Below are 15,749 nucleotides of genomic sequence, written 5' to 3' on the forward strand. Positions count from 1 at the left end.
TCAGTGGTCGTGCTTTCACAGCTCTTATTTACCGGAGTCACAGTCATTTTTGTTTTATAGCATACCTCACACTCATCCACATGCTCACAATGTGTTAATTTCAAATCTTGACTATGCTTTGGGGTGTTTTGTATCTTTTCGAAATGTGTGTGTGCTAATTTTCTGTGCCATTCATGTAAATAATTATCATGTTTCTCTTTATTAAATCTTATCCAAGCACACGTGGGTTTATCAAGATTGCACTCAACCATAAACATTTGGTTCTGTAATTTCCCTTGCATGCATATTTCACCATCCTTTCTCACAAAACATCTATCCCCTTCAAATGTAACTTTACAACCTATTTGAGCCAATTTTCTTACTGATAGAATGTTATATTTTAAACCAGAAACCAATAACACATCTGTTAATATAGTTCCCAAATTACGTAACCTGAGCGTGCCTTTCGCAATCACGTCCTGAGTCCATCCGTCAGCCAGATAAATCTTCTCCTGCACCGGCTTTGAAGTGTAAAATAAACTAGAGTCTGTGATTAGGCAATTAGACGCTCCACTGTCGAGAAGCCACTTAGAGTTAATGAGTTTATTGTCCTCCTTAGTAACAAAGTTCACGCTTGTTCTCTGACTTCCAAAGTCCCTGTTATTTCTCTTCTTTAAACAATGTCTCTGTATATGTCCACAGGACCCACAAAAGTAACATATTTTATTCTCTTGCCTGCTTCTTTGATTTTGTTGTTGTTGTACAGCCACAGTCTCTTTTAACTCTGTTTTCTTATTTTCTTGTCTTCTATTCCACTCTTGTTGAAGTTTCTGTTCTACAAAGTCCAAATTCAGATGTCTATCGGGTAAAGTTTCCAGGCTAGAGACCGTGACATCCCATTTTTGATCAAATGAAGATAACAGTATATAGACCATCTGAATGTCACTATGATGCACTCCTCTATCTTGCAGCTCAGCATTTAATCTACGAAATTCAGCCAGATGCTCTGTCATAGTCACTTCATCTGTAAAACGCATCTGATAAAGTTTCTGCGCTAAACACAGCCTGCTCCCTGCAGTTTGCTGCACATGAGCGGCTCTTAGCTTCTCCCACATCTGATTAGCTGTCGGCTCATTACTCACCAGCAACAGTTGAGAATCAGACAGCCCCAGAGTAATAAAAGCCTTCGCTTTCTCGTCTTTCTTCAACCACGCTGCTGAAGGAGCTGCCGGAGGGGGGTTTTCTACGACATCATTCAAATCTTCTTTAATCAGAACTGCTCTCATTCTCCATTTCCAGCTGGAGTAGTTTACAGCATTCAGCCTCTCCATCGGCATCCCGGATAATAGGTTTACAGCCATGTTGTCCACTCTTACTTGCCTCTTTCTTGCACTTTGTTTCTCTCTGCACCAACGTCACGTCAACTGCTCTCGAACCCTCTACCTTGTATGATAAGCTGGGCCCATAACCCCTGTTGTGTGTGCGTGTATAGATCATACAAGGATGGAATCCAAGAGTTGTATAGAACAGGAATAAGCCAGGCCAGGCAAGTTTCTTGTAAGAGTCTTTACTAGGCAAAGACATTAGACACAGTTCTCTTCACAGACAGCTTTTCCCCCCACACTCAGTTTTTCCAAGCATCCCACCTTATCAGGCTTCCCAGCCAGCTACTGACCTTGGCAAACCTGGCGCTCTGTTCTCACAGCTTAACCCTTCTGCTTCAGGTTTCACTCTCTTTGCTAAAAACCCTGTCTGTGAGTCTCACAGCCTGCTTCACTGACCAACATTCTCATGGCACTTATCCTGTGTCGTGGAATTTACACATTGGTTCAGGCTTTTGTGAGCTCTCCAAAATGGCCAGGCCTCAACATTGTTATGCATATTTCTGAAACTGCTCTTATAAGGCTGAGAAAGGAAGTAAGGCAAAAGTTAATGGTTATAATGTATCAAAATGCTTGTTTGCATTGCCACATATTGTCAAGGGAGATATAAAGGAAATAAGGAGGGGGGGAAAGGGAGTAATTTGTATGTGAAAGGAAGCGAAAAGTTATCTTGACATGCATATTTCGTAGAAATGTAGTTACTTGTTTATGCCAAGTAAGGAAAACTCATGCCAAGTTATGGGACTGAGTGACATACGGTTATCTATCGTCATGTGATAATTGTGTAATCATGTAACCTTGAAAAAGTATATAAGATGAAGTGTGCAGCATGTTGGGGGGCTTGCACTGAGATTTTTACCTCTGAGCAACCTCCCAAGCAATTGCTTGACAATAAAGCTATCTAATCAAAGCATCAATTCTGTGTCTTGAGCAGAGCTTGGAAGTAACTCATTAGAAATAACAAGTTACTTTTAATTAGTTACTTTTTTGGGTAACGAGTGGGTAACTTAGTTACATTTTACTTGTAACAGAACGAGTGGTAATTTTATTACTTTTCAACTGTAACTATAACTTTCCCGTGTTACATTTGGACGTTACTGGGGGGGAGACAGGAAGTCTGCTCCTGTGATTGGTGAGCAAAAGACATGTGCCTCACACTAGGCTTCTGCGCACTGTTGCTCTTCCCTCATGCTCTGTGTTAAGAGGCATGAGGGAGGAAGTGGAGAGCCAGACCGCGCTGGAGGGCAGGGCAGAAGCAGAATGGAGGTGAAGAGCTGAGGTGAGTGACGATGGTGTGTATGCGTGCGTGCCCCCACTGCTCGTTCTGCCGCCTTCCTTCCCGCCTGCCGCCTCCTCTCCCCTCCTGCTTGTCCGTGGCTCCCCCCCCCGCTGCTGCTTCCCACACTCAACCTTTTTAAGGGAACATTTTCAGGCAAGCACCACGTCGATAGATCTCAGTAGTTGAATCTTGAACAAAACGCACGTTCTTGTCAATTGCAAAGTGAAACTGACGAAAATGTAAGATCGCCTCTCCTGGAGGTCTCCCTGGTCTGGGCTCATTCCTGGGCGGCGCGGCTAACAGGAAAGGGGGAGGCGAGACTCTGCGTTTTGGTCTCTCCTGCAAGAAACATGCAGCTGATGGGATTATTTCTGGGGCGAGAGAGGTGCAAGGGGTCAGCTTTGAGTTGGGGGCTGATCAAGATAAGTGGCTTAGGAAACGGGCACAGGCTCCCCTTCTAGGAGTAAGCTGATGAGGACGGGAGGCAGCTTCTGGGTGCAGGAATTGGTGGGAGTCCCCCTCGTGCACACAGTCCATGAGTTGCCTGCCTATAGGGTGGTATGCAACAAAATCCTTGGGCCAGCAGAACAACTCCAACTAGTGCAAGGGGATTTCCCCCTCCTCTCCCCCACATGTGCTTCATAACAACCCCAGATCTGCTCTGGAGGGTGGGGGAAATCTCAGAACAAACTTAGGGAGTGCATGGGAGAGAAGGAGTAAACGTTCTGTTGTGCAAGTAAAAGTCCTTGCGCTGACAAAATGCTTGTGATAGTGCTACATTGAGTACAGCCCATAGTATAGTTTTCAAAGAATATTAGCAGCTTTAGCTTTTTAAGTAGAGATAAATGCCCTGCCACTAGCAGAAATAACCATTAAAAGGTTTTGATCAGTGGATAAAAGTAATCACTCATCAGTTTTTGTGATGGAATTTTAGAGTTCAAAGACCAAAACTCAATTATAGTCCATTTGCTTATATTCACTCTTATACATTTCACCAAAACTAATAAACTATGAGGTTTCTTGGCTGGAAGAAGGGAAATATTGGTGCAAGAAATTAATGCTGAGCAACATTTACTGAGATATTTGTGTATTATCAACACACACGCACGCACGCACACACATACAATCTGCATTTGAAGAGAAAAGGCTGAGTAGCTGCTGCATGAGCCAAGAAAAATGCTGCCTTTTTAGAGAACTGATGGCTTTGCTGAATTTCAGAAATGTGTTTGAAATCAGAGAGGTCTGTTTATTGGGAGGTTATAAAAAATAGATAGGAGAAGACATGACTTAGACAATTTCAAGTCTCTCCCTCTAACAGCTGCCCTTTGCTATGACCCTGACCTTTAGTTTCATCACACCAAAAGTCCCTTAAATATTTGTTCAGATATTTTGGGAATAGGCAGGTAACAGCTATGATGTCTGCTCTGATTAGTTTCCAAGCTGAAGAATATGATATTAAGGAAAATATATTATAAAAATTCCTAGGGACTCATTATTCTGGAAATAGTAAAGCATTCATATGTAAAGTGCATGTTGAGATGTAGCATTATAAAAAAAACACTTTTTACTAACCAAACAATTTGGTGCCAGAATAACAGGAAACAAATATTACATTTTTAAGCCATCCCTACATCTTTATTTTCTAGTGGCCTGTATAATTAGCTTTGAGTGCTATAGTCAGGTCTGTGGCTTCCTTTGGAATCAATCCATCTCTTGTTTGGCCTTCCTCTTTTTCTACTCTCTTCTGTTTTACCCAGCATTATTGTCTTTTCTAGTGAATCATGTCTTCTCATGATGTGTCCAAAGTATGATACATAGAGATCAGGAATACCATGGTCTGAATGATCCTGACTTTAGTGTTCAGTGATACATCTTTGCATTTGAGGACCTTTTCTAGTTCTCTCGTAGCTGCCCTCCCCAGTCCTAGCCTTCTTCTAATTTCTTGACTATTGTCTCCATTTTGGTTAATGACTGTGCCAAGGTATTGATAATCCTTGACAAGTTCAATGTCCTCATTGTCAACTTTAAAGTTACATAAATCTTTTGTTGTCATTATTTTAGTATTTTTGATGTTCAGCTGTAGTCCTGCTTTTGTGCTTTCCTCTTCAACTTTCATTATCGTCATGATCTGTGGGTGGGTAGGAGGCAACAAGGGAGGAGGTGGAGAGTGAGACAGGGTGGAGTGGAGAAAACAATTGTTTTAAAAAATGGAGTGGAGGGGAAAAGGAGCCAGAGGTCAAGAACATGGATAAAGGAGGAGAAGGAGGCAGAAGCAGAATGGAGATAAAGAATTGTGGAGGTGAAAGATGACAATGTGTCTGTGTGTGTGTTTGCACTTGGCACATAAAGTGGCCTCCACCACCCTCTCTGGTTACTGTGCTGCATTTGCAGTATTTTAACTTTTTTGCATCTCAGGGGAAAATGTTTGCTTGCGTGAGTGTCCCTTAGTTGGTGGCAGGGCAGGGTCCGGAAGGTGGTTAAGTGAGAGAGATTATGCTTGCTGGCTGAGTGGGGGGGGGCTGCACTTGATTTTACATGCAAAGATCTGAGTAGTGGCCTCTGCCTCCCTCCCTTACCAGTGGAGAGACCACCATTGCTATAAAAAGAATTATTCTACTCCGTCTGTATGTGTGTGTGTTTATTTTTAATGTTGTTTTAGGCTATTTAGATGTGCAGCAGCCAAGGCCAGCACCTTGTAGACTTTTTTTAAAAAAGTAACTGAAATGTAACTGTAGCAATTACTTTTGAGAAAAAGTAAAGTAATCAGTTACTTTCAGAGCAATTGTAATTGTAACGGTAATTACTACTTTTTTGGGCCATGTAACTGTAACTGTAACTGATTACTTTTTAAAAGTAATCTTCCAAGCTCTGGTCTTGAGAGTGTTGATGGATAGGGCCTCCCAGCGTTGGGCTTAGCAGGGGTTAGCCCAGTTGGGCTCCTGCGACACCTGTCAAATGAAGTTTTCCTATTAGAAAGGCCTAATTTATATATATTATCCTGTGTCTTGATTAGTGGGCAAGCTTCCCTTGGCTTACTTTGGAATGGGCTCAATTCAGCTCATTTTAAATTCCAGGTCTAATCACATAGTGATGTTGGGAACATGATGAGGCCTGGAGGCTTCCATGCCTTCAGTGTTCTTATGATTGCTTTTTCCTGCTATCCATTTCACTTTTACCAAAACTTGCTTGGTGGTAGCACTTGCTGTGGCTGCTTCCTTGATTAGGTCCTAGGACACTGTAACCCTCATATTGGGTGCCAGGATCACTAGGAGTTATATTGGAAACTACATTTTTGAGATGCACAATGCTGTTGCATGGCCTAGCAAAGTTCCTTTTAATCACTGATACCAGATAAGTTTCAGTTAAAAAGGGAAGGGAGTGGTTTTGATTGTGGGAAGGGCTAGTGCCAGAGACAAAATTGAGTTAATATGAAATGAGCCCAAACTCTAGAGATGAGCCAAAACTCTGTTCGTGCTTGGTTTGTAATTTATTCAGAAGTTCCAAATTGAAGAAGTTTGTACTCAAAAGATCCCCCAATTCTGAACTGGGATTATCATAGCATTTGTTGCCTGTTACCCATTCCTTTTACCTTTTTACAACTATCAGCTCTTCTGTACTTGTAAAGCAAACTAAATGTTCTTCCAATAGCATGACTGTAATTGGAGAGCCTTTTTTTCATTTTTACAATGCTGAGTTTCTGGCTCCATTAAAAGTTTGTGCCTTGAGGCCTGCCAGCAGGGCTTACAGTATCTACATAAACCAAATTTAAGAGTAAGGGTACTCCTGCTGCTAACATTCTCAGATCATAGACTTGCAAAATAAAGGAACTGGCAGCTGTAACTTTAATGGTGAGAAGTGTAAGCTGAGTATGTGGGGAAAAGAACACAGTGCTCTATATGACAAAAAAGTCCTATTAGCATTTATGAACTTCAAAATGACAAGCTGGACTGCTCTATCTTAGGACTTTTTGTTGTTCTGCTTCAGAGAAATAAGACTTGTGCTCATATAAGACCATCTGTGATATTACTCTATCATTATGTTGTCATTATAACACTCTAGTGTTCCATAACCAATATTCTTACAGCTGTTGATATATTAATTGAGTTATTAATGATATGAAAGGCAATTAAATTAAAGAATTGTTGGGGCATTATTTAAAATCAGGGTTTCATTCTAATATACAGGAACAAAATTTTTGTTGCAAGTGTTTAGTTAAAAGAAATATCACAATTAAATACTGAATGTCACAATTAAATACTGGAAAATGCTGATGTCAAGAAAAGTTTGTTATCCAACTTTTCCTATAATAGCTATGTTTACTATAATGATCATGAAAAATGTCTATATATTGCTATGTTTATGCTGTTCAGCATGAGGTCTGGTGATATCATGATATTTTGGTTTTATATGTGAATGTATTAATTTCCTATCTGCTCCTTTATAAAACATAGATTTATCTCATGTCTGTGTGATGATCTCATGTCAGCTCTATTGAATATAACAAAAGTCTAATATACTGAAACCTGCAAATATTTCAAATGTTCTTGACATTTCTATTTAAAAAAAATAAAAAACGTTTCTGGGATTTCAGTATTATTGGAAATCTCTAGATAAAACATACTTTTGGAATAACATCTTATCACTCCTGCTCCTGTTTACTGAACTCCAAGTTGATTTCAAATTGGCATGTGTTATCCTGGGCCTCCATTTACTACAATGGGTGTCTAATGAGTCAATTTCACAGTGAGTGAAAGTTCTGCAGGTGTCTCAGTGCTGCAGAGCCTTTGAATGACTAGTATAGTTTACATTGAATGACACACACCTATAATGAATGTCTAAGAAAGGTGAAAACTATGTGACATGAATTGCTGAAAATATTCTGTATTCATTTATTTAGTTCAAAATGAGTATATTCCCTGCTGTGCCCATGCGAAGCCCCAAAGCACATCCAAGTAAGGAAGAGATGAAGTGCCCTTCACCAGAACTTGCAAGGTTTGTGTTTCTGTATTTGTTTTTCATTTGACTGATTCTTGTTATTTAAAGCTAAAGTGCTAAAGAAGCAAGTTACAATAAGAGATTTTGTGAGGGACACTGTGCTGCCAATTAGTGTGAGATCAGAAAGAGTGTTTTGAAATTTCATTTCTCCCTTCTCTTTCTGCTGAATGTCAAACCACAATAAGAGTCAGAATTGTGTACTTTGTGATAAAAGTACATTAGTGCAAGAATTTCTTGTGTGTCCCCCACACCCTCCCCAAATCTGCTAAGAAGGGCTGACAAAAAACCCAGAGAAGATTTAAGGTATGTCCAGGGAGAGGAGAGGGAGGGGAAGTCCCATTGAGCAGCCAGAAGTCCTTGTGCTGACAAAACAAGTGTGTTGAATGCTGCCCATTATTTTTATATACAGTATTATTAAATATGTTTAGTTACTGACTGGTTAGTTATCTTTATGATGGTATAAAGTAAATGCAATCAGACAGAGTGTGAGATATCACATTATTTATAATTATAAAATTGTTCATCATTTTGAATTTTGAGAACATTAGGAATGCCTCCCTGTTTTAATGTGAACTTCATAGAACGTATATACAAGTGTTTTTTTATCATAAAGTATATATTTTTTGCTAAGGTACAGTATTATTTTGTTTAGTTTGGTAAGATTATTTAAAGTAGTAAAGATTCTTTTGCTAAATGTCTTCTCTTGACAAAGATAGTTTTGTGTAATAGATGAAAAAGCAGGAGGAAATGTAAAATGGTTTGTTTTTGTTGCTTTAGGAAAGAATGATAAACTCTAAAGTGGCATTCTCAACTTTAAAATGAGAAGTGGCTTTGCACATATCGGTGCATTTAGGCTGCAATCCTATACATACATACCTAGGAGTAAGCCCCATTGAACACAGTGGAACCTACTTCTGATTAAACTTGCATACAATTGCACTGTAAGGGTGGTATTTGTTAGTAAAAAGGGGAGAGGGGCAATTCTTGTTGTAGCGGTGATTCCAAGCGTATGCCCAGTGACCGGTTGTACCCGGTTGTGGCCAGTATCAGTGTACCCAGGATAGATAGACGCAGACAGTTATAGGTTTAAGAGTCTTTACTGACTTTAAGTTACAGACATAAATGCATTCCTGGCTTCTCCTAACTTCTAACAACATCCCCCACACTTTGTGCTTTCGCTTTCAAGGATATATAGCTTTCACTGCCCTTCGCCAGCAGCATCTGCTGTGAGTTGACCTGAACACAGATTAACCCCTTTATAGTCAGTTCTGTACTGTCTTTCTGGAAAACTCTATGCACATACTTCTCAGCAGCCTACAGTTCCCACCTTTTCCATAAAGACATACATTTGCATTAACAATACATGTTTGATACATTGCTTTACAGACTTTTATGGTTTCACACAATCTAGATACAATGTTTCCTCATCATACGTTTCTGTGTATTTATTTGTTTCTTTACTTCTGATTGTGCCAATCTGAAACCTTTCAGGTGGTTTCCCCAGGTTAGCTCTTTCAGAGCATCTCGATGTTACAGTTTCCTCTATGTTTTCCCCATCCACTCCAGTAACAGGTTGTTCTTCTTCTTGTTGTTTTACCTCCTGCTCTAAGTCATGTTCTGTGGATGCATCGTGTGAACTATTTAGATCAACATATGTACTTTGAACCCAATCCTGTTCTTGTATTTTGATGCTTCTACTCAGCACCACCTTTCTCTGACTTTGTATCCAAACACGGTAATATGCGTTCTGGAATCCGATCACATTTCCCCTCTGTGCTCTTTGAGCAAGTTTCCCATGTCTCTTCCCTTTGGGTATGTGCACCCAGCACCTTGCCCCAAACCTTGCAATGTGCTGAAGTCTCGGTTTCCTCCCTGTGAGCTTTTCATATGGTGTCATGTTCAGTGCTCTATGGAATAGCCTGTTCTGAATGTAAGTGGCATACATCATACATTTTCCCCAAAATGCATTTGATAACTCGGAGTCCCTCAACATGGCTCTTGTTGCATCCTGAAGTGTCCTATTTTTCCTCTCCGCAATTCCGTTTTGAAATGGTGAAAATGGTGCAGTGAAATTCTGTTCTATACCTTTCTTTGCCAAGTACTGTTCTAGGGACTTTCCAGTAAACTCTCCCCCTTTGTAGATGTGTATTCGAACCACAGTAAGCTTTTAGTCCAAACGATCTTGCTTCTGTCTCTTTGAAGTTTGTCTTCCTGCTTTCTCTTTTCTCCGCTCTCTCCCGTCCTCCGGCTTCTTTTCTTCTCTCCCATTCCTGTAGAAGCTTGCCTGAGACATAATCCGTAGTCAAGCCTGCGTCTGGCATAGCCTCTAATGAACTGACTAACGGATCCCAAGACGAATCCAATGAAGATAGGATAATATAAACTCTCTGCAACTGTGTGTGCTCTACATTCCGCTCCTGCAGCTCTGCACACAGTCTTTGTAATTCCAACAAATGCTCAGACATTGTCCTGTCCTCAGCCAGCTTCATCTGATAAAGTTTACGCGCTAAATATATCTTGCTACTGGTTGTCTGTCTCACATGTACTTCGTTCAAAGCAGTCCACATAAGTTTCGCTGTTGGCCATTCTTTCACGTGTAATAATTGAGAGTCTTCCAAAGCCAATATAATAAATGCTCTTGCCTTTTCATCCATGTGAATCCACGCTGGCTGTGGAGCTCCTGGTGGGTCGTCTTCGATTACTTGCCATAAATCTTCTTTTGTCAGGAAAGCCTGCATTCTAAGTCTCCAGCTAGAATAATTACATTCAGTGAGCCTCTCCAGAGGCATCCCGGCTGAAAGTGAAACTGCCATCTCCGCAGCACACGTCTCCCTCCGCCTTTCTCGATCAAGCACTCAGCCACGTTACCGCTTCTCCCAAGTTCCTGGCTTGCTTGCTTCTTTGCTGAACTGGTTGCCCCTGCTCTGGGCTTCTCTTGTCTCACTCTGGGTTCGAATGCTGCCTATTCTGAGCCGTAGCCTGGGTATTCTGGGCCGTAGCCTGGGCCCATAACCCTTGTTGTAGCGGTGATTCCAAGCGTATGCCCAGTGACCGGTTGTACCCGGTTGTGGCCAGTATCAGTGTACCCAGGATAGATAGACACAGACAGTTATAGGTTTAAGAGTCTTTACTGACTTTAAGTTACAGACATAAACGCAGTCCTGGCTTCTCCTAACTTCTAACAACATCCCCCACACTTTGTGCTTTTGCTTTCAGGATATATAGCTTTCACTGCCCTTCGCCAGCTGCATCTGCTGTGAGCTGACCTTGGCAGTCCTGAACACAGATTAACCCCTTTATAGTCAGTTCTGTACTGTCTTTCTAGAAAACTCTATGCACATACTTCTCAGCAGCCTCCAATTCTGGCAGTTTTTCCCCCTCCATGCACCTCACCAAGATCTGTTCTGGAGGGTTTTTGGACCTTCCAGAGCAGATATGTGGGGTCACAGCGGACTGCAGGGGAGGGAAATCACCAAAACCTATCTCCCTCCCCTTTCTCCTGATGGATGCATTGGGTACCACCCTAAGACTCTAAAGTTTCTTACTATATATATATTTTTGTCAGGAAACTAGATTTGAACCTTTTTCTGAATTATCAAAGAGTGCTTTGACTTAGGCCCCTGAGTTTAAAGGCAATGAGTACATTGGACATCGCTTGTGCTCCAACCTTACATGTTATCAAAAAGTTACTAGGATTTTGTCAGCTGTCATCAATGGGTTTTCTTTGAAGAAGTTTGTCTATGCCTTGACTTTTTAGATAAGTTAGATAGAACACTGCAGTAAAGTTTAAAAATATTTGTGATTAAACGTCTTTTAAAAAATTAACAATGCAATCCTAACCATATCTACTCAAATCCCATAAGGCTTGCTCCCAGATAAGTGGAGATAGGATTTCAGCCCAAATGTATCTTACTCCAGATAATATTGATACCATATCTTGATCAGTTCAAATAATGCATAGTTGTGGTGATTGCACGTAGAATGTGAAGACACAATTTATTCCCCAAATACTGCAAAACACAGAGCACAACAAGGTTTGTTATTTATGCATTGAAAATGAACGGTATTAATAATATGAACCTTCTGGTAAAGCCATGTGTAGCCTTCTAGAAAATAAAGACCAAAACGTTGAAATGATACTTGTACATGTTTATAAAAAGTGTTTGATAAAACACTTTGTCAATATTTTAATATTTATCTGCCTTTGCTTGGCAAAGGTTAATGCATAATACATGTAGCAGATTTTGATGTTAAGTCACCTCACTGTTCTTTAATATTTTTTTAAATTTAGAATTCATTTGATCAAAGGCAAAGATGCCATAGATCATTATTTGGCCACGCATATCAAAGGATTGTCAAAACAAGAGGCTGTTGCGTAAGTAAGGTCTTTCTGAGGCATTTTTGTACTGCAAGTTTATTGTTTTCTTTGTTTCTAGTCTTATTATTGAAATCTAAAGTTCCTCAGGCAATTTTCAGAGTAACATGGCATTTAAAAATTAAAACTGATATTAAATAATTATGTTTCACTGCTACTTATATTCCATATATCAAAGCATTTAGTTCAATGCTTGTGTTATTTCACTGATTTACCAAAGCATTAGCAGTTCTGCAGGATTTAATTATTTGTCAGTAATTAAAACTAGTAGTTTTCTTCCTTGATTTTTTTAAAGCCTTTCACTTGAGGCTGAAATTTAACTTTCCAAAATATACTATTGTAATTTGCAACACTGACTCTTTAATGTTCCCTGAACCCATAGACCAAAATCAGCACACAACAGAAATACTGCTGTTTCTAAATAGTATTTTTAAATACTATATGCATATAGTTATATGCATAGTAGCAATTTTCTGTTGGTCATTATCACAACTTTTGCCCTTGTTTTGTTTATATCCCTGAAATTAGTGTCATAATTCATGGATTGCTACATTAGAGCTCAATATCTTTGATGCAGGCACCGTTTGTCACTGACTTACAAAACAGCAACTCAATCTAAATGTGATTTATTTTTGTTCAAGGGTGCACAACTTGAGCAGTTGTTCTCTGATTTTCCCCTTTTCCCCCTCCTGAATTTTATTTATTTTTTTTAACAGTACTTCTCTCGTCCTTATTGTCCAGGTTCATTCAGCATAGGTATCCATCTTTTTAAAAAGACTACAGTTGAAAGTAAGAAAACTATTTAAAAATACTTGTTTGAGGTAACCTTTGATTCCTTGGGACTTGATGTTAATTTAGGATTTCTATAAAATTCAATGTAAGAGCCTGAACTCTTGCCTATATGGTTTATGCAGAAGGCAGCTTCCATCAATAAATATACCACTTGTTACACATATGTCTGTTGAGAAACCACAGGTGATTTGCTACCCATGTATCCCTTGAAATACGTCTCCTAAAGTGGAAGGGAATTTCTGGCCCCTTTTCTCTCTCCTGTTCCTTTTTCTGGTGCAAAACCTCTGGCACACTCCCAAATTATCCACTTTGATCATGCTTTTGATTGGAGGCCATAGGGCAAACAGTCTTTAGAATTTGGAAAAACAATCCCTTTAAAACATTTGTTGATAAATCACTAAAGCTGCAATTGCACTGTAAATTGTACCAAAAAGCAGGAGCAATTCTGGAGTGCACAATATCATTTCTCCATTTTTATTATTATGTGCTGTAGAAAATTCAGAAATAAGGGAGGGAATCCAGTGGGACTTTTGTAAAATTTTGAACAGCTGACACTGGTTTTGCAGAAGGGAGTTGCAAATGTAGTTTGAAATAAGCCTTTGGAGGATGCTGTCTGAAAAACGCATCCAAAGTCTCCTCATGCAAAAGTTGTGCTGTTCATTTTAAGTCTAGAGAAAATAAAGATTGAATGTAAAGTATTAAAGTGCATTGTAGATTGAAAAGTACTAATAAATTATCCAAAAAGCAACAGCTCAGAGCATTGTCCATTTGCTTGGAATAAAAGAAGATAATAATGCGTATTACCTCAAATATAATTGGTGCCTACTCTGTTTAGTTTTAGTTGCCAATTAAAAAACTTTACTGACATTCTGAAACCTTTAAATATTTCACAATTTACAATATGCAATACAGATTCAGAAACATACAAAAATAGGCTAAATTGATACTGTTTTCCAGACAGAGAAAAAGGAGCCCTTAATAAGATGTAATTTCAGGGATATTTAATTCTCCAGACTTTTGCATAAGGTAAGTGTATATAACTCAGGGATGGTGCAATGGAGAAATATCTGCTGTAGTTGCCTTTGTTTTAGAGTTCTACAAATAAAGACAGACTGCTAATATTCAAACAGTTGCAGTTCTGCATATGTGTGGGAAAGTTACGTCAGCCTTCGTGTAAAAGGTGTTTACCATGATGAATGTATTAGAACAGCTTCCTAATGTAGTAAAGTTATATTGGTATGTCTGAAATCAGACCTTGTTTGAAAATTAGCTGCTGTTCGTAAGATTTCTGTCAGCAGAATGGGAAGAGAAACTTTTTTTGGCAATTTCCTGCATCCTCCCATGACCTCCCTTAATCTGCTTCAGAGGATTAGAGGATGGGAAGATGCTCAGAGATGTAGCAGAGGAGTGGGAAATAACCAAAAATGGTTTCTCTCCCTGTTCCACTGACAGAAGCCTTACCACTGAATACACCCTAAGTTACTAAAGCTAGAAATGTACAACTATTTTCCAATATGCAGATGTGTGTATAGTAGTTTTCTTATTGCTGAATAGACCACATAGGGTTTAAGGGGGGGAAACTTCAATTATATGAAGCAGATTTTTTAAAAAGTCCTTAAGGGCCAACATCTATTATATTTAGGACCTCAGTCTAATTTAAAAACTATTAAAGTTTCCAAACAAACAAAACCCACACTAAGACATCAAGAAAAATGTGCATGTACGGAGATGTGCAACTAAGGGCCAGTTCACATATGACCTGGATGCGTGGGTTATACATTCCGCAAGGCAAGGGAGCAACCCCTCAGGCTTATGAATCTTCCACTACATGGAGAACCCTCAGTGTGAACTAGGACTTAAACATTAGGTGTTTTTGCAGGTAGGTCTTGTTCACCAGATATGCCTTCCTGTATTTAAATGTTTCATTTACATCACTTTCTTTCTGTTCTGCACTCCCATTTACGTTATGCCCATTCAGCCCCTTGCTACCCCATTACTTTTCCCCACTTTCCCTTTCTCCATGACCTGCACAGCTTACCCATGTGTCTTTACAGATGTCTCATACTCAGCGGTGGACAGATCTCTGATTTGGGTGATTTTGCAGTAGTTCATCAAGGTTTTCTGACTCACAGTTGGCTAACAATAGTAACAAATAAAATCCCCCTCCCCGCCACACAAAAAAAATTAGGATCCTGAAAAAGAATCCTGGGGAAAAGCCAGGAATGGGTTTAACTTGTACTGTTGGTTATGGAAACTGATGCTGATTGCAAATTCTTGGGCTGGGTATGTACTTAAAGGTACCATGTTCCTTTGTGCATCTGTGTGAATTCCAGTTATTTTGCACCTGGTTTCAGTTGGTGGACCACAAGGTTGTAGCAAATTATATGTATACGCTGCCAAGTCTGAAGTCTGCTGACCCTTGTTATTGTTGGAGGTGGGGCATTCTGACTGCAATCCTAAACAAAATTTGTTGGAGATTAGGGAATAATCGCTGTTGAACGCACTGTGATTTACTTCTAAGTAAACATCCATAGGATTGCACTGTAAGTCATTCTCTTTAACATCTGTATCAGCAACTTTTAAATAATTTTTGAAAAACTTTTTAAAAAGCATTGAAGGCCCCAAAATGAAGTACTGCAAAAGCAATTTCAACTCACCTTTTTGTCACTCTTAGTTATGTATACTCTTAGTTAATGAGCTTGGTATGTAAAGGCATTGCTGGATGATCTAATAGGGTTTTTTGTTGGTATACATTTAAATCTTGCTGACTGAGAATGACTCGCTTATTTGTATTTGATTTGATTTACTCATATATATGCACCAGCCTGTCTACTTGTGTGTGTTATATGCCTTCAAGTCGATTGCGACTTGATAAATTCTGCTTTGAATAGAAAAAATAAAAACAATAGGACCCGCAATAAAATGTTGCAGTATGGAGTGCTGCTAT

The 15,749-nt window shown here is 39.4% G+C and overlaps 1 protein-coding gene across 11 annotated transcripts in view; it reads left to right on the plus strand.

Annotated features, from left to right (window-relative positions):
- The window catches only part of TTC29 (tetratricopeptide repeat domain 29), a 226,350-nt gene that overhangs the window by 15,675 nt on the left and 194,926 nt on the right, over nucleotides 1–15,749 (plus strand). For 5 of the 11 annotated variants that reach the window (XM_061584750.1, XM_061584747.1, XM_061584752.1 and 2 more), the window contains exons 2-3: nucleotides 7,538–7,632; nucleotides 11,927–12,010. In XM_061584750.1, the coding sequence (XP_061440734.1) occupies nucleotides 7,544–7,632; nucleotides 11,927–12,010 (173 nt within the window). In that variant the 5' untranslated portion in view covers nucleotides 7,538–7,543. Of the gene's footprint in view, nucleotides 1–2,610; nucleotides 2,641–7,537; nucleotides 7,633–11,926; nucleotides 12,011–12,726; nucleotides 12,800–15,749 lie in introns of those variants that run through there. The other 6 variants (XM_061584754.1, XM_061584756.1, XM_061584755.1 and 3 more) reach the window with 4 other exon arrangements.

Source organism: Rhineura floridana, chromosome 9 (genome assembly GCF_030035675.1).
Source record: "Rhineura floridana isolate rRhiFlo1 chromosome 9, rRhiFlo1.hap2, whole genome shotgun sequence".
Lineage (NCBI taxonomy): Eukaryota > Metazoa > Chordata > Lepidosauria > Squamata > Rhineuridae > Rhineura > Rhineura floridana.